Source organism: Aedes aegypti, chromosome 3 (genome assembly GCF_002204515.2).
Source record: "Aedes aegypti strain LVP_AGWG chromosome 3, AaegL5.0 Primary Assembly, whole genome shotgun sequence".
Taxonomy (NCBI): Eukaryota; Metazoa; Arthropoda; class Insecta; order Diptera; family Culicidae; genus Aedes; species Aedes aegypti.
This window is the reverse complement of record NC_035109.1, coordinates 68205109-68224360: the sequence shown is the minus strand read 5'-3', so window position 1 is coordinate 68224360 and position 19252 is coordinate 68205109. Positions and strand designations below refer to the sequence as shown.

Below are 19252 nucleotides of genomic sequence, written 5' to 3'. Positions count from 1 at the left end.
CAATTTTATAACACTGAATTGAGTGTATTTTATGTTTTGCTGTGTAGAAGGAAGCGCGCATTACGAAGAATAGTCATGTTTCTTTTTTGCCACGTTTAGGGACAGTTTTGAAATTTAGGAAGTAGTGAATTCTGATATTTTCCCTTCGTTTTGTTCGCCATTGGATAAATGTGTAAAATTTATGTTTAGGGGTGTACGACATATTTTTTTGATAAGTGTCATCGTTCAGGTTAACCTTTTGCGAATATAGTAAATTTATTTACGAATTTTCATTTTCATCTGGGTTAAGAGATTCAATTTGTCATCATTTTTTCTTGATATATGTTCGCATTTCTACAATGTCATGCTTTGGAAGCACCTTTTTCCTAATTGTGATTTATTCCCTCGCAATTAAGATGACAAATGCTCCAAATTAACATACTGGTCGGTCCGCGGCAAAACGTCTATAAATATTCCCAAACCATGATAGACCTTTTTCGCGATTTTCTGTGTCTGAATACTTGTTCCATATTCCGATCAGATCCTTTCTTCTTTTCTGAAACCCACTCGCTGTCCTCCAGAACCCCCGTAGATCATTAACGGTGGAATCCCCGTTGCGGGTACCGTTCTGAACGGGATGCTTTCGGTATATTTATTGGCCCGCATTAATTAAAACCCGACTTCGCAACCGCAACCTTCCGGTAAAAAAGGCGCTATTCTTTGGTCCACGAATCCACTTAATCAGCGAATTCTACCCGGATAACAGAAACCAGCTCTTCTTATTGTCGAATAAATTACCTACAAGATTATAAAGTTCGTACGGGGAGCTGGGGCCGTGTCTAGTATGTAAGTAGCTTTCAACGCTTGTGTAAAGCTTGAATTCCATGAGCGTTTAAGATTTATCAAGTTTCGCCCAACTCCGGGGCCGTTGGGGAGCCACGGAGGTTGCTTGTAAAACAGCAAAATTGTTTCAAAATAAGCTTCTCCAGCTGGCTGGGTACTGCGACGAGGCAACTGTAGGGTGGTTTGCCTATTCAATAGTTAGGAAGGTATGCGCACCCAGTTCAACATGATGCATGGTACGGCAATATCTTCAACATGTTCCGTTGCTGTTTCGTATCGAAAATAAATTAATTTATTTAAAAACAGCTGAGTGGCGATCGCAAAGAGGATTATGAGTCAGATTCCTAGTGCAGTTTACGGACAAGGCTCAACGTTGCAGGCCAAGTGTTGCTCGCTCTCGTTTCGCATAGGACGAAGCCCGTATGTCGCTGGAAGACTGGAAGGAATTTAATTAATTTTAACATCAAACTATTGTTTCTGACTGCTGACAAGGGACCTGTCCGAGGGTGCAGCCCGGGTCCCTATCTCAATTGGAAATCTCTAAATAAAGGTGTTTACAAGCACCGGGCAATAATGCTCTCACGACCGTGTGGCTGCTTCACCTCTTGGACTCTATAGAGATAGACCTCTAGGACGTAGGAAAATTTGTTGTCTGTCGAGCTCCGTTCGCTTGTACAAGACAGCTTCGTTGTTCAACTGCTGAGCAATTTATGTTAGCTGGCTCGATAGCCAATACATTTTGCACGCCACGATCCAGCTGACGGCAGTTGACCTGTCGCTGACCCCTTTCAGGTGTGTTTACGGCCGGGGAACAATGATCCACCACCTCTTGTCGTCGTAAAGTGAATCGATCGCGCCCGTTGGAAAGGGACACACAGCTGTTTGCTGTTTCGTATGTTTGATTGCTACTGCTCGCGATCGATCGGCTCGGTGTCGTGTGTTCGATTCATAACCTTGACATAGGGTTTGGGGTAGGTTTGAGTTTTTTTCATTGTTAGTCAATAAAATTACCATAAATGCTTTTGCCTTAGTAAACCAGTTGATGGACAAGGCTTTCTTGGCTGATAGGAAAAATCCATTGTGATACGGACGAATTTCAAAGTACTCGTGTGAATACTATGTAATCAATGGGTTATTGACGGGTTTCTCTTTTGACAGCTTACATGCTTGAAGTTGAAAAAATGAAATAATTAGCGTGATTCTAAGGTTTGTCATGTTATCGGGCTGACAAGTATCGTACTTGAAATCTGTTCCGCTAATTGAAGCCAAATCATTTATTTGATTTATCAAGGTATTTTTTATTGTCAAAATAAATGTGATTAACCTTTACGTTACCGGCCTCCGACAAGGCGTTTTCAAGTAGCTGTCATTTCGTCAATTCCGCACCCTCAGTTTACTTTTAGAAGGTTTCAGTTATTTGTCACAAATGGAGAGTGCTGAATTCGGAATCATGCCGGAAATATTCCGGATTGTACTGCGGTAACGAGGGTGCCAAATTTGGGAAATGTGATTATTGTTTTATTTATTGCAGTTTCAACACTGAAATTTTTATGTAAAATATAAGATAATGGTCTATTGTGATCATTCCAACATAATTCGAATAAGTGAACCGTTCCGGAACATGGAAACCGGTTCCACCAGGGCCAGTTTGGGGACATTTCCGTTTCATGTCCAAAACATACCGTGCGACGTCTCAATATTCATGAATTCGGGAGAACATCTCAATAAAGATGAAAAACCCCGGTGCAAACAGATGTAGCCACTCCAGATCTCCTGGCACAGGTTCCACGAGGGCTCTCTCTGGGGACATTTCGGTTTTATGTCCAAAACACAACGTGCGACATCTCAATCTCAATCTTGAATTCAAAAAAACATGTCGATAAAGGAAGAATAAACTAAATATTCATAGAATTGGCCACTCCAGAGCGCCTGGCACACCGTGCGACGTCTCAATCTTCATGAATTCGAGGGAACTTGTCAATAAACGAAGATTTGGCCACTCCAGAGCAATACAATTTGAATTGGGGCGAATGAACTGGCTTATTAGGGGCCTTCCTTAGCCGATTGGTTAGAGTCCGCAGCTACAAAGCAAAGCCATGCTGAAGGTGTCTGGGTTCGATTCCCGGTCGGTCCAGGATCTTTTCGTAATGGAAATTTCCTTGACTTCCCTGGGCAAAGAGTATAATCGTACCTGCCACACGATATACGAATGCGAAAATGGCAACTTTGGCAAAGAAAGCTCTCAGTTAATAACTGTGGAAGTGCTCGTAAGAACACTAAGCTAAGAAGCAGGCTCTGTCCCAGTGAACATGTTAATGCCATGAAGAAGAAGAAGAACTGGCTTATTATGTTCCAAGCTTCAAAAATTAAAAAAAAGACAAAATGCATAAACAATTTGCAATTAAAACCTTTACGGATAATGAGCATTAGCTCAAGCATAGATGACCGCTTCGTAGTTGCACTCCGTGATTGACCGGAGCAGTCGAAGATGCACATAGATTTAATGAATGGGGCTTGGGATTAGCGAACCATTTTCAAAGAGCACGAATCTAGGGTTCAAATACTGAATATACCTCTGTATCTCCACAATTTTCTTGGAAAGTACATTGGGTTAGTGGGTGTTTCCGGTCCTATCGCTCGCTCCAGCTGGAGCAAGCAATACACTCAATGGACCATTTTTGACTAGATTACACCACGTTTTCTTCGCACTGCGCGAAACGGACACGTCTGATTCCTATTGCATCGCTCTCCCCCGTAGGGGCAAGTGACACAATCGATGGACCGAACACTAATCTGTAGGAAAACCCTTTGCGGGTAATAGATGAAATCTCGAATGGGTTACAAATTAGATAATTGCTGGCTAGATTATTGTTTAATTTCTGATGAAATCCTCAACATATTCTAAGCAAAATTAGTATTCTGTTGCACGGGGAATTCCTCCATTCATGAATAAGCGGTACGATTGACGGAACAGACATTCGGTCGAATTTACTCTTCTTCAAACGGGCAATAGGTTGTTCTTTTTTTATACTTGTAAAACAATTATTGGCAGTAAATATGCCAAAGGTCAGTCAGCCAAAGGGATTTCATAAATCATAATATTGTTTTTATGGTGTATTCATGAGGAGCGAATTCCGTTTTTATCAATAAATTTATTGAGAACCCTGAGTAATTAATAGAAAATTTTTATCGAAGTTTACAATCGATTCTTGGTAACATTCTAGCCAAAACCTTTTTAGGATTTTTGATGATGTTTAAACCAAAGTTCTGGTGGATTCCTTGTTAGTTTTCTTCTCAGCTTTCTACTGAGTTTTAACTAGTTGCACAGAGCATTCATAGCGTATTCATGAAGATCTGCATAACAGATTTTCCAAAAATCGTGGAAAACCTTTTTAAGAAAGATCCTGCCTAAGACTGCATCAGTGAAGAGAAGCCACATCAGTTTGTATGTATTTTATCCTAGATTTATTTGAATACTTTTCAGAATTTTCATTATTCTGTCGAATTCATAAAGATTGAAAACTTGCACAAAAGGTTTTGGACATGAAACTGAAATGTCCCCTAGGAGGCCTTGGCGGAACCAGTACCAGGTGCTTAGGAGTGACCTAATTAGTTGATACCTAGTTCATACTTCATTAATTGACATGTTCTTTCGAATTCACGAAGGTTGACACGTCACACGGTTTGTTATGGATACCGTGATGCATCAATACCCGGACGCTTAAGACGAGCGATATATTCAAACACAATTTACAACATGTTCTGGATCAATTTCTCAAAAGTTTTGTTTTGAAACTAACCAATTGACATCTAAGTTTGATGAATGTAACATATTTTGTAGTATTTATTATGATTTATTCATCAAAACCGGTGAATTTACATTGCTCTTCGTGTTTTTAAATCCAGACAGATGTTCAATCGTGGGCTCAATAACCGGACACGCTGGAATCGAAATCCTGACATTTTCAATATTAGCACATTTATAAGGAGTTTGTACTATATATTAACCGAAAACCTGAAAATTCACACTTATTTATCCTATATCTCGTAATTTATGTCCCGGTAAAATGTAAAAGAGCGCAAACTATTTTGCAAAATTTGATTTTCATTACCTGAGTCTGTTTTGCCACTTTGTCTTTGACTGCATTACTGTAATTGGAGGAAAATTCACAAATATTTTTGTTCATTCCACTTTCTGTGCACTTTTTTTACTTTATGTAATGTGTATTTATTTTTCTTCTAAATTTTACGTTTGAACACAGTTTCTTATTAACAACATTAAGTGCAAACACTATTCGTCCGGAATTGAAAACAGTGGTTCTAACTCCCGGACAGCCATTTATACACATAAAATAACACAAGTTTGCAATTTTCATGATATCCTTGTAGCCTTTTTCTGCTGTGTATAAAGTAGAGCATAATAACAACGTTAAATGACACATTTTTCTTTTATTTCAATGATTAAGGTATGTTCACACGTTAGGTACTGATTTTGCTATGCCCTTTCGCACTGATGAACAACGACTGCTAAAGGGGGCAAGCTTGTCATTTTTGTTATTTTCTGTTTTATTACAAGGATTACTAGATTGATTTTAAAGGAAATATGGGACCTTATAATTCATATTATCACACAGATATAAAATTTATATTAGTTTCACATAAACTAACAGTGAAAAACATGATTATTATCTGAGTGTCCGGATATTGGTCCCGTCCGGATTTTGATGCATCACGGTATAAAACAGACATATCTCCAAGGAGGCCCTGGCGGAACCTGTGCTTGGAGCTATGGACAAGTTATTCAAAATTCATTAAGATTCAGATGTCGCACGGTATGTTTTTGGACATAAAATGTAAATGTTCCCCAAGAAACCATCGCGGAACCTGTGCCTGGAGATCTGGAATGGACACATCTGTTCGTACCGAGCTTTTTCTTCTTTTTTTGACAAGTTCTCTCGAATTCACGAATATTGATACGTCGCACACTATGTTTCCGACAAAAAACGGAATGTGTCCTCAAAGAGGCCCTGGCGGAACATGTGTCAGGTGCTCTGGAGTGGCTAAATCTATTAAAATTTAGTTTATTCTTTCTTTATTGACATGTATAGGAGAAGGTTTCGACCGTGATTGTTTTAAATTATTATTGTTTTATGGCTATATCGGTCATGCGACTCAAAGGTAAAGGGAGTCTATAGAAGTAAATGATGGAAACGAATAGGTGCATAGGCGTCGCAAGGGAGCGACAAGATTGAATTGACATGTTCTCCCGAATTCATGAATATTGAGACGTCGCACGGTATGTTTTGGACATGAAACGGAAATGTCCCCAAACTGGCCCTGGCGGAACCGGCTACGATGTTCCGGAACGGTCAAATTATTCAAATTATGTTGAAATGTTGAAAATCGACCATTATCTCACGTTTTAGGGCCGATTTCTTCACCTTCGCTTAAGCCGTAAACCACGTTTACCCATATGATTAAACTAGGTTTTTGGCCTAAGCGGGGGTGAAGAAATCGGCCATTAGTCCAAAAAAAGCCCCATAAGAGTCGATTATTTAAAAATAACTATTTTACCATAAGAGATAGCAAGTTGCAGCAGTTGCAGCAAAAACATGTACACACTAAAAATTCTCATTTTTAATTATGACGCAGTCGTCGATATTGACGTATTTGATCATGACACAAATTGAAATTTAACTCATTCTTAAATCAACGATGACGTAAACATGAAAACAAGGAAATTCAATTCAATTTTGAGACATCACATGCAGTGTTTTGTCACTTGGCTTGATTTTTCAGCATAATGACTTAAAATTACTCGATCGATGACGCAATCCATCGCAGCACGTTGGTGAAACGTCAAACACTATCGGAACCAAACAAAATACCGTTTTGTCTCAAATTCCGAACAGACTCATATTCCGAACACTCGGTTTTTGTATGACGATTTAGTTGAAATGTTTCGCTGAAATATATCATCAAGTCCGTCTTCCAATCTATTTTATACCTCGGGAGTAGTGATGACTCTCTAGTTCGAAACCAGTAGAACTAGCTCAGATGAATTTATTTGCGAAATTATTCATTTGAATATGATTTATTTGTGCTGTTCGGAATTTGAATCAAGGTGTTCGGAATATGAGACAGAATGAACACAGTGTTCGACATTTGAATCAAAATGTTGTTCTATACTTTTAAGTAAAAACAATACTAAACAAGTTTAAATCATCATTTTTTTTTCAGCAAACCCAACAGCTAACAGTTAGTCTTTGTGAAGAAATTACAATTTGCACAAATATCAGTCAATTTATGCCTATCACATGCATTTGAAGTCACTGTTGACCTTAAGTGTTCGGAATATGAGTCAAAACGGTATAGGAGGCAAAGTATATTTTGTTTGGTGTAAAATCCTCGGCATGGTGCACAATTTAGAGCAAGTAAAATACTTTTTAAAGTTTCAAAGGAATAGTGTTAAGTGACTTCTGTTTATTCTGTATCATCGCTGCCGTGTTTGCGTAGAGAAACTTTTAGCATCTATTTCATGGAAGATGTTCCTGTTTAAGCCAGCGGTAGAGCAACCAACCAGCTATTAGGTATGTGAAACTATTGATTGTGGAATATTGAATAAAATAGGATTTGAAAAGTAAGCATAACAACAGTGTTTCTTATTACCTATAACCTGTGCCCTAAAGAAACAAGTGTGTAGTTTTGGTTGTTAAACAACTTTGTAGAAGACACGAAAAATGTCAATATTTTAGAAAAAAGTTATACTAAAATTTGGATTTTTGAGAGTCGTTCTAAGATGAAATTACGTATCTTGTAGTGTATACGGGGTCGTCCATTAATTATGTAAGGGTTTATGGGGGAGGGGGGTTTGAGGTTTCTTACGCGGTAGGAGGGGGGGGGGGGGTTGAAAAATTCCAAAAATTGCTTTATGTTATAAATGGATCGCCTAAGAGATAAAAATTTGGTGTCTTGGACAAAGTGTCTTGAATTAACATGTGCTACAACTTTGCTGAAGTCACCGACCGTCTATCTCAAACAGGTAAAAAAAATATGTTTTTATCTCACTTTAAGGTGATTTAATCACCTGGCCGCTAGTATCAAAAGAAGGATTTAAATTGAAGTCTAGGCTATAGGAACTTCCACTCGAGTCTATATATTGATCTCCGTAGGACATTCTTCCAAATGAGAACAGGGATTTCGTCGCGTAAATTGTCTTTTTTTTTTTTTACAGAGAAGTCTCCACAGCACGGGCCCTCCAAGCTTGTCAAGCACGTATAAATGAACCATGGCCAATGTGATTTTGGCATTTTGGGAATAGGCCTATTCACAAGACGTTTCAAATTAGCTGATCGGGAAGCTCTTTGACAGTTCTTCTATGGAGATGACAGTCCCGTGTTAGCACCGGTCCTCCACCGATGTAAACAAATGCATAGACGGAGCTGTCACATGAAAAGGCCTATCTGACACTTTTGGGTTGTTCACGTTAACTTATAACTACTCACTAACGTGGGTTTATGCTGGGTAAGGTGCATAATGACGGAATTGATTTTAGTGTGTTATTGCTCAAACATTACACGATGTCTAGAAATATGCAAGTAAATGAGTAAACAATTGTGTAAGCCACTAAATAAAAGGAGAAACCATCTTCAACGTGTTTTTGTTGTAAGCTACGGGGCAATCGTCTTTTGATGCCCTCCTGCTACACAGACATCGCACGGAAAGTGACCACTGCAAGAATTTTTTTACAACGGTTTGTTTACATAAGGGGACCACTTTCTGTAGTATAAATTTCACGGAGTTTCGTGCTGCGACACAAAAGTTATTTTCAGATAGAAGCCGAGAGGAGAGAAAAAAAATATGCTCACCCATGTTGATAATCCAACGTAGTCCGCAAAAACTTTGAAAATTTGACAAATTAACCGTGTATGATGTGCTTAAGCGTTTCAAGAAGCGAAGGAGCGTGGATCGAGTGCCTCAAGGTAAGCGTCATAGTGGAACATATGACCGCAAGCTAAACCAGAAGGTGTTGAGAATCGTCAGAGTAAACCCTGGACTGTCAGATAATGAAATCGCATAAATAACACTGCTGCTCGCAGTACCGTTCGAAGAAGCAGGATATCGTTTTTATTGAGCCAGCAACCCGGGCAGACAGAAAAATCAAAACCACATCTCGAAACGAACAAACGCATATCTCAATTTGATATTAAAAAGTGACTTATAGTAACTTGAGAGACCTTTCGAGACGACCTTGAACAAACGTTCAGTTTTGTCGTCATAAGTGGAAAAATTGTGCATCTTTTCTTCAAGATGTTTGAGAAGAAGTTCACAATTTTTAAAAGTTTCTGGCAAAACGCTTACTTTACGATTTGGGAGGAAACCTTGATTCACCTAATGGAGTTCAAGATCCCCAAAATTCGGAAGAGCTGACCACGATAGGCGGCACTCTTTGTTTCCTCCCTTGGATCAAAGAGCCTGAGGTTGCTTCGATTTGGTGTTCAGAAAAATTGGCTAAAGCACCGAACTGATTGCACATTTCGATGCAATTATCAATATTAGTCATTTCAACCTTGGAAGAAAGCGCGCATTCCGGAGAAATGTCCTCACTTCCATTTTTGCCACCCAGTTTTTTTGGAAGAAAGTTGTAAATTCAGAGATTAACCTTTCCTTTTGTTCGTGGTTGCAATCATGTTCAGTGAATAAACCGAAGAAGTAGTGACCTTTCGAGAGGTTTTTTTTTCCAAAAACGTTGTCCAAGAAGGATTACCACCGCTAGCTTTCGCGGGTTCAACGAAAAATCTTAGGCATGGGTCCGAAAATACTGATTTTGTACAATTATAGGTTCTACTTCCGCCGGTTGAGGATCTTTCGTTATTGAAATTTCCTCGATTTTCCAGAGCATAGAGTATCTTCATGCTTGCAACACGTGCAACGCATGCAAAAATGGTCAATGGCAAAGAAAGCTCTCAGTTAATAACTGTGGAAGTGCTTATAAGAACACTAAACTAAGGTGCTGACTCTGGCCCAGTATAGACGTAATGTGAAGAAGAAGAAGAAATGGCGCAAGCTATTTGCTACGCCCGAGTGGTTCAACTTGTTTAAAACGTATCAATCATATCCCAATCAAAGCCCCCTTGCTAACTTACGCTACGTGCGTAATGGAACCAGATTTCCCCTCGTACGATCACCGAACTAAACGCTCCACCCAATCCGTATAAGTGTAAATCACGCATCGTAAGTGATGAGGGGAATTGTCAAAAATGTCTTCACCAAACAACGGTAATCATGATCGATCACTTCTTTGCTCGTGATGGACTCGAGCTATATCTATTAGCCGGTCCGAAAGTGGGCAATCGACACGCTGAGCTCCGAACCTTATCCTCGTGACCATCAGCAAAGATACACCAAAGGCTACCCTGCTCTATTAGCACACTGTCCATCATAATTCAGCAATTGAATGTAGAATTTCTATGGAAATCTCTCGTTGTTTGATCTACAATCAGTGCGTAAACAACACGGTTCAGATTTTTACTAGATTGATTGTGTGCTGCAAGGTTTAAGGTCGCTAATGGGAGGTTCTCGCTTTCGTAGCGTTCCACAACGTGCCCAAATAAATCTTTTCACGCACATAGGAAAGCAGACTCCTCCCTCATTGAGATTCGACTAAAGTAAATCATCTCGGGGATTTATCGATGACAGCTAACATGCCACAACAGCGTTTTTTTTGCGTTCTAGGGTTATCTTCTTCCTGCGATCCGAAGAAGGTACATGAAAATAAGGCACAGATTTCTTCCCTATTCGGAATGATCATTGACCGGGCCGTTCGATCGATCATTCATAACGTGTTGAACAATCGCGACTTAAGGTGTTCGGGAACGCCGCCGTTGATTGATTGAGGCAGGTGATAATTGTGCTGTTTCCTGGATTTTGGGTTTTTTTTGACACGTGCTGAATAGCATCTGTGATCTATGTTTGAAATGTAGTGGATGGGAAGGTGTTGAAAAGATTCTGGAAACAATGCTGTTGATGTTATATCTTGTTATAGGAAAGACATTCCTACTCAGAAAAGTGGAAGCTTCACCTGTGTAGCTGAATAAAGCTAGAACTAGATTTCAACATACTTCAGCTACTAACAATCTTTTCAGAACCCATTATCCCAACAGAGTTCTCCATCTCGATTTTGCGTTTCTTGCAACAATCCTTACAGTAGTTCATTGGACTTACCTTCTTGTTCGGTATCGACGGCACAGTTACTGCCGTCGTCCTGTGCCGCCGAGTCGCTCCGCTTTAAACCATCGACGGCATTCTCCTGCACGCTCCGTTCCCGGGAGAGTGCGTGCAAAATGTTGGTGCTCTCGTTCCTGTACTTTTCCCTCGGTTCTATGAGGAACGATCCCCGTGAGGTGCGAATGTGTCCTGTCTGAAATGAAATGAAGATGGGGGAATTGGGTTTTAGATAGGAATTTGGCTGATTAGTACAACGATTTTTTTTTCACTATCTAGTTCACAGTATATATGTAAACATCTTTTTACAACCACTTTTTATGACCAACGATTAAATTAACGACAGTTTTAATAAATAATCAATATCTTCACAAGATATCAAATCAGACTAAAATGATGATCCAAAAAACTGTGGAGAAACTTGAAGACTTGGTTAAGATTCCATTAATGATGCATATTTCTGTCATTAGATGGCAACACTGTTTCACTAGATTCGAATAAATCTCAACAAAGATAGTTGACATGAATGTTCTGGAAATATTGAGAAAATAAAGTTATTTATTTATTTATGAGTAGTGTCATAAATTATTGGATAAGACGGTATCCTCGCTTGTAGGAGTCCCTAATTGTGTCCTTCGCACAATCACAAACGTCAAAATACCGTGAATGGTGTGCTGCATCAGCGTCTATGTTGTTACCATCTGTGTTACAGATGACCGTTATCGCTGGCTCGATTAGAGGGCGATCGCCGAACTGATTGATTTCTTATCACCTCGAAAAGATGCTTTCGCTAAGAGCCGTGATGGGAGCGAATAATTTTGCAAGAAGCAAGCATTTTTTCCATATAAAAACCTCATCGAATGCCACAAACGGTATCACTTCTCGTTTCGGTTTCAACGGTGAAGACATACTGGGAATAGCTACTGGATCTTGGTGACAGGATGCTAACGAAGATTCTACTTCTCGCCTTGGGTAAGTGTTCTTGACCAGCTTCAACGCCAAGTGCAATCAATCAAATCATTCTATGTAATCAATTTTTTTTCATCGTCCACAGTTGGGCTCACGGTGGCCTACCAATACGAGAGTGCGTCCTTCAAGGGATACAAGAATGGTTTCGAAGGAAACTATCCTGGCTACAAGGGCTACGGTTACGAAGCTGGCTACAAGTACAACAACCAGGGCTACAGCTACAAGAACGGATTCGAGTACGGTTACCAGAACGCCTACCAGGCTGCGTTCTACAAGCACCGTCAGAATGTGACCGAGTTTGAGTTCAGCTCGTGGATGCCAAACCGCGAGTATGTCTACAACGTCACATCCAAGACGATGACTGCTCTAGCGGAGCTGGACGACCAGTGGACTGGTGTCTACACCCGTGCCTACCTGGTCATCCGCCCCAAGAGCCGCGACTACGTTGTGGCCTACGTCAAGCAACCGGAATTCGCAGTGTTCAACGAACGCCTGCCATACGGATATGCCACCCCGTTCTACCACGATATGTTCAAGTTCCAGCCAATGCCAATGAGCAGCAAGCCATTCGGAATCCGTTACCACAAGGGAGCCATCAAGGGTCTGTACGTCGAGAAAACCATCCCCAACAATGAGGTCAACATCCTGAAGGCTTGGATCAGTCAGCTGCAAGTCGATACTCGTGGAGCCAACCTGATGCACTCCAGCAAGCCTGTCCATCCCTCCAAGAACGAGTGGAACGGTCACTACAAGGTTATGGAGCCCCTGGTCACTGGTGAATGCGAAACCCACTACGATGTTAACCTAGTTCCAGCCTACATGATCCAAGCTCACAAGCAGTGGGTTCCACAGGGTCAACTGCGCAGTCAAGATGACCAGTTCATCCAGGTCACCAAGTCTCTGAACTTTGATCGTTGCGAGCAGCGTATGGGCTACCACTTTGGATTCACTGGATACAGCGACTTCAAACCCAACACCAACCAAATGGGAAATGTTGCCTCCAAGTCCTTGGTCTCGTACATGTATCTGACTGGAAACTGGTACAACTTCACCATTCAATCCTCCAGCATGATCAACAAGGTTGCCATCGCTCCGTCCTTTGTGAACAAAGAACCAGCTCTGGTGTACGCTCAGGTTAACTTGACCCTCAATGATGTTCACCTCTACGATAAGGTTCCAATGGGCCCGGCTGAAGACCAAAAGGTATTCGTCGACTTGGTTTACAGTTACAACATGCCAAGCGATAAAAAGAACACCGTTCGTCCAGGAAATGAAACCGAATCTTCATCATCTTCCTCTTCATCGTCCTCGTCATCTTCGTCTTCGGAGTCCAGCTCGTCTAGCTCCGAATCTCAGGAAAACCCCAAGGTCAGCCCGGTTGAACAGTACAAGGCCCAGCTCGATCAAGTCGAAAAGCGTGGAAACCGCTTCCGCCGTGATCTGAATGCTTACAAGGAAAAGAAATACTACGAAGCCTATAAAATGGATCAATACCGCCTGAGCCGCAAGAACGACACCTCCTCCGACTCCAGCAGCTCTGATGACTCTTCGTCATCCAGCTCGTCCAGCTCCTCGGAATCACATGAGCGCAATAACGGTACTTCTTCTGACTCGAGCTCATCTTCCTCATCATCTTCTTCCTCGTACTCTTCATCGTCGTCGTCATCTTCGTCGTCGTCCTCGGAGTCTTACTCCATGAGCAGCGAAGAGTACTACTACCAGCCAGCTCCAGAAAACTTCAAGTACGCTCCTGAGGCTCCTTTCTTGCCATACTTCACCGGCTATAAGGGATACAATATCTTCTATGCCCGCAATGTCGATGCTCAACGTTCCGTTGGAAAACTTATCGAGGAAATCGCCGAAGACCTGCAAAACCCATCTACCCTGCCAAAGGCCAACACCATGAGCAAGTTCAACATTCTTACCCGTGCTATCCGCGCCATGGGACACGAGGAAATGTACGAACTGGCCCAAAAGTACTTTGTTTCGCAGAAGGAACGTCAGGATGCCAAGTTCAATGACAAGAAGTTCAGCAAGCGTCTTGATGCTTGGGTCACTTTGCGTGATGCTCTGGCTGAAGCCGGTACTCCTTCGGCATTCAAGCTGATTAGCGAATACATCAAGGAAAAGAAACTGCGTGGCGTTGAGGCTGCTACCGTTGTCGCCTCATTGGCTAAGTCCATCCGTTACCCAACCGAGCAGCTTTTGCACGAGTTTTTCCTGCTGGTTACCAGCGATGCCGTTCAGCACCAGGAATACTTGAATGCTACCGCTTTGTTTGCCTACAGCGATTTCGTAAACCAGGCTCATGTTAGCAACCGCTCTGCTTACAACTACTATCCAGTATTCAGCTTCGGTCGTTTGGCTGATGCCGACTATAAGATCATCGAACACAAGATCGTCCCATTCTTTGCTCATCAACTCCGTGAAGCCGTCAACCAGGAAGATAGTGTAAAGACTCAAGTTTACATTCGTGCCCTCGGAAACCTTGGCCACCCTCAAATCCTGTCGGTCTTCGAGCCATACCTGGAGGGTACTATCAAGATCACTGACTTCCAGCGCCTCGCCATTATGGTCGCCTTGGACAACCTGGTTATCTACTATCCAAGCTTGGCCCGTTCGGTGCTGTACCGTGCCTACCAGAACACTGCCGATGTCCATGAAATCCGTTGTGCTGCCGTGCACTTGTTGATGCGCACCGATCCACCAGCCGATATGCTCCAACGTATGGCTGAATATACTCATCAGGAACCAAGCCGCTATGTCAGATATGCTGTGAAATCCGCCATCGAAACTGCTGCTTTGGCCGACGAGTACGACAACTATAGCGACCTCGCTGTCAATGCCAAGGCTGCCGTCAACTTCCTCTACCCAGAAGATTCCAGTGTTAAGTATTCTATCAACCACATCCGTGACTACGCCATGGAAAACCTGGAACTGACCTACCGTCTGCATTACGGAGAAATCGCATCCAACGATCATCGCTACCCAAGTGGAATGTTCTACCATATGCGTCAAAACTTCGGTGGATTCAAGAAATACACTTCCTTCTACTACCTGGTTTCTAGCATGGAAGCATTCTTTGACGTTTTCTCGAAACAGTACAACACCAAATACTTCGCTGATTATTACAAATCGGCTGACTACAGCACTAACTTCTACAACTATGACAAATACTCAAAGTACTACAAGCAGTACTTCTACAACAAGGACAATGAATACTACCAAAAGTACAACGGACAGAAGAAGAACTTCTACAGCGATAAGGAACCATCGAAGTTCACCGCTTCCCGCATTGGTAAGCTGCTGAATATTGATGCCCAAGAGGCCGAGCAACTGGAAGGACAGCTTTTGTTCAAACTGTTCAACGGATACTTCTTCACCGCTTTCGATAACCAAACCATTGAAAACATCCCACGTAAAGTGAAACATCTGTTCGAAGATTTGGAAGATGGCTACGCTTTTGACTTCACCAAGTTCTACCAGCAACAGGATGTCGTGCTTGCCTGGCCATTGGCTACTGGTTTCCCATTCATCTACACTCTGAAGGTTCCAACTGTTGTCAAGTTTGAGCTCGATGCTTCCGCCAAGACTCACCCACAAGTTTACAAGCAACCAGCTGGTCACCCAGAAAACGAAAACGATGATTTCTTCTACATGCCACAAACTTTGAACGGATCGATGGATGTGAACCTGTTGTATCACCGCATGGTTGACGCCAAGGTTGGATTCGTCACTCCTTTCGATCACCAACGCTACATCGCTGGTTACCAGAAGAAGCTGCATGGATATTTGCCATTCACCGTTGATTTGGGATTGGACCTTGTCAATGATGAGTACGAATTCGAATTCAAATTCCAGGAACCTAAGGAAGATCATTTGATGTTCCACATGAGTTCGTGGCCATACACTGGATACAAGGATATTACCGATATGCGCCCAATTGCCGAGAATCCAAATGCCAAGATTGTGCACGATGAAGATCAAACCACCAAGTCTTTGGAACACACCTTCGGCCAAGATATGACTGGTGTTGCTCTGCGATTCCACGCCAAATACGATTTCGACATGATGAACTTCCAGAAGGTCTTCGGCATGCTTAAGAAGCACGATTTGGTTTCGGCTGTCACCTATCCATTTGCTTACCAACCATATGAATACCATCAGTTCAACTTGTACTACGATGCCCAACGCACTCACGCCAAATCGTTCAAGTTCTTCGCTTATCAGAAGTTCGGTGCTCCTTCCTTCGAAGAAACTGGACCCAAGCACCCAGCCAACCGTCACTCGTACTCTGGAAACTACTACGAATCGAACTACGCTCAACCCTTCGTCTACAGCGCAGGAAGCCATCGTCGTTACGAGCAGTTCTTCCGCAATGCTGCTTCTGGTATCAGAAATAGCTTCGTCCGTTACTACGACTTCGGTTTTGAATTCTACGCTCCACAGTACAAGAGTGAGTTCACTTTCACAACCGCTTTCGCTGATAGTCCAGTTGACAAGACTTCCCGCCAGCTGTACTACTTCTATGCCAGCCCAATGTTCCCAAGCCAATCGTACTTCAAGGACATTCCATTCAGCGGAAAGCAGTTCCAATTCTGCGCCACCGCTACCAGCGAATTCCCACGCGTTCCATACCTGAAGTTCTCGGACTTTGACAAGTACTACGGAGATGCTAGCCAGTACTTCGATTTCCTGTATGGTGAATCATGCCAGGGTGGAGCTCACATTGCTGTCAAGGGTAAGCAGAAGCAGACTGGAAAGTACCGCGAGTACCTGGGCTTCTCTGATGTTGCCAAGGCTTGCAAGGAACAGATGGCCAACGGATACTACCAAATGGAAGAATGCCAACGTGCAATCGATCAGGCTTACTACTACGATTTCTACGATTACTCCTTCGAGTACAAGGATGTCGGTGCCGTTGCCAAGAACATCAGCGCCAAATTCTACGACTACTTCCAGTACGCTTTCTACCCGTACTTCGAATCGAACTTCTTCTACCGAGGAAAGCATAACCAGATCAAGGCTGAATTCGAATTCGCTCCCTATGGCGATTACTACAACGCTTCCTTCTTCGGACCAAGCTACGCCTTCCAGGTCAAGAACTACCCAATTGAAAACGATTACTCGGTCTATTTCCCGTACTTCTTCAAGTACACTTTCTTCCCTCGCTACCAGCCATACTTCTTGCACCGTCTGCCAGCGCACAAGCCCCGCAATCGTCCGTACTACGAACTCTCCAACTTCGAACAGTTTGCCGCTTTCAGTCGTAAACCACAGTATCGTAAGTAATGGAAGGTGCTTATGTTTCTCAGTTGCTAATGAGTAATCTTTTTCTTGCAGCTTCCTGTTCATTCTCTAAGGATTACTTCTACACCTTCGACGACAAGAAATACTTCTACGATATGGGTGAATGCTGGCATGCAGTGCTGTACACTGTGAAGCCAGACTACGACTTCTACGCTCAACAATCCCACTTCTACAACTCTGACTTCGAGTACAAGTACAAGAACGGATTTGAAGAGTACGAACAGTTTGCCGCTTTGGCTCGCCGTGGATCAGACAACCAGCTGTACTTCAAGTTCTTGTTCGGAGACAACTACATTGAAATCTTCCCCAATAACGCTGACACTCCATTTGTGAAGTTCAACGGACGCCCATACGACATCAGCAAGTACAACATTGCTCACTTCGAGTATAAGGAAGGCTACCCAAGCTTCCCATTCTTCTACGCCTTCGCCTACCCCAACAAGGATTTGGAAGTCAGCTTCTTCGGTGGAAAGCTGAAGTTCGCTACCGATGGATACCGCGCTCGTTTCTTCTCGGACTACTCGTTCTACAACAACTTCGTCGGTCTGTGTGGAACCAATGACGGTGAATACTTCTCCGACTTCGTTACTCCCGATCAATGCTACATGCGCAAGCCTGAATTCTTCGCTGCTTCTTATGCCCTCACTGGCCAGAACTGCACCGGACCAGCCAAGGCCTTCAACTATGCCTACCAACAGAAGGCCAAGCAGGAATGCGTCAAGCGCGAGGTTTACTTCGGTGACGTCATCTACAACCAGGAATATTACCACCCACGTTATCGTTACTACAACCACAACGTTGAAGAGTCCTCCAGCTCTTCGTCCAGCTCTTCATCGGACTCTTCGTCATCGTCTTCTTCCTCTTCTTCGTCCTCGGAATCGAAGTCTAAGAGCTCGTCCAGCTCCAGCTCTGAGGAGCAAAAGGAATACCATCCACACAAGCAGAGCCACTCCCTGAAGGATTGCCCAGTCCAGCACCAGCACCAGTTCTTCCAGCAGGGCGATAAGGTTTGCTTCACTCTGCGCCCTCTGCCCGCTTGCCACTCCAAGTGTGTCGCTACCGACAAGGTCAGCAAGTACTTCGATGTGCACTGCTTCGAGAAGAGCTCTCCCCAGGCCGAGAAATACAAGTCCGAGATTGCCCGTGGCTACAACCCGGATTTCAAGAGCTACGCATCGCACAAGACCTTCAAGTTCAACTACCCGAAGAGCTGCGTCTACAAGGCTTACTAAATTCGAACGGATCTATTAACCTAATGACATCACCTGCGAATCGACCGGAACCAAAATGAATATTTTGTAATATTTTATTTATACCATAATAAACGATGAATTTTGAATAATTTTATGTGTTCGACAGTTGTGGAAGAAATTATCCTTGAGAAAGTTGTGCGAGAATGGATGGTTAATGAATTCGCGAGCAAATTTTTTCAAGTGGGCAAATAAAATTCGATTTAATTTCGAATGCATAAATTTCACTCAACTGACGATCAAGGTCAAGTTCGATGAGCAGTGTATCAAATTATAAGCGGCAAACCGGCAAGCGATGAAAGCAATCAAATTGTGCTCGTTGTCTGAATAGGTTCTACAAGTGGCTGATTCACTACTCAGCAGTTGCTATTGGAATGCTTGCAATGAAATGCTATTTATAAAAAGTATTTCTAGAAAGTAGCGGTAAAGTTTTGGCAGTATCATGCGGTCAGCATGATTATTGAATGATCTTGTTCACCGTGTCAGCAAAACGATTGGAGACAATGGGATTTTTATTCAATATCATTAGAGTACGGTTCATGAAGTGACCACAACTAACGAACAAGAAAGATACTGATGAAAAACATCTGAATCTGTGGAAAGACAATAAATTTTATACTTGATTTTTTCAAAGATTTGCTCAAGTACTACTTTATGAAACAGTAGCATAATGAGGA

At 42.5% G+C, this 19252-nt stretch overlaps 2 protein-coding genes across 7 annotated transcripts in view; one reads left to right on the top strand and one right to left on the bottom strand.

The window, feature by feature from the left end:
• The window catches only part of LOC5567517 (A disintegrin and metalloproteinase with thrombospondin motifs 9), a 745053-nt gene that overhangs the window by 204049 nt on the left and 521752 nt on the right, over positions 1–19252 (bottom strand). For all 6 annotated transcript variants that reach the window (XM_021852717.1, XM_021852719.1, XM_021852718.1 and 3 more), the window contains one exon: positions 11047–11242. In XM_021852717.1, coding sequence (XP_021708409.1) covers positions 11047–11242 — 196 coding nt within the window. The remainder of the gene's footprint in view (positions 1–11046; positions 11243–19252) is intronic.
• LOC5567518 (vitellogenin-A1-like) lies at positions 11912–18667 on the top strand. Its single transcript, XM_001657459.2, has 3 exons — positions 11912–12018; positions 12101–17299; positions 17359–18667. Exons 1-3 carry the CDS (start codon positions 11988–11990, stop codon positions 18555–18557), a joined length of 6429 nt encoding a protein of 2142 aa, XP_001657509.1. The 5' UTR covers positions 11912–11987; the 3' UTR covers positions 18558–18667.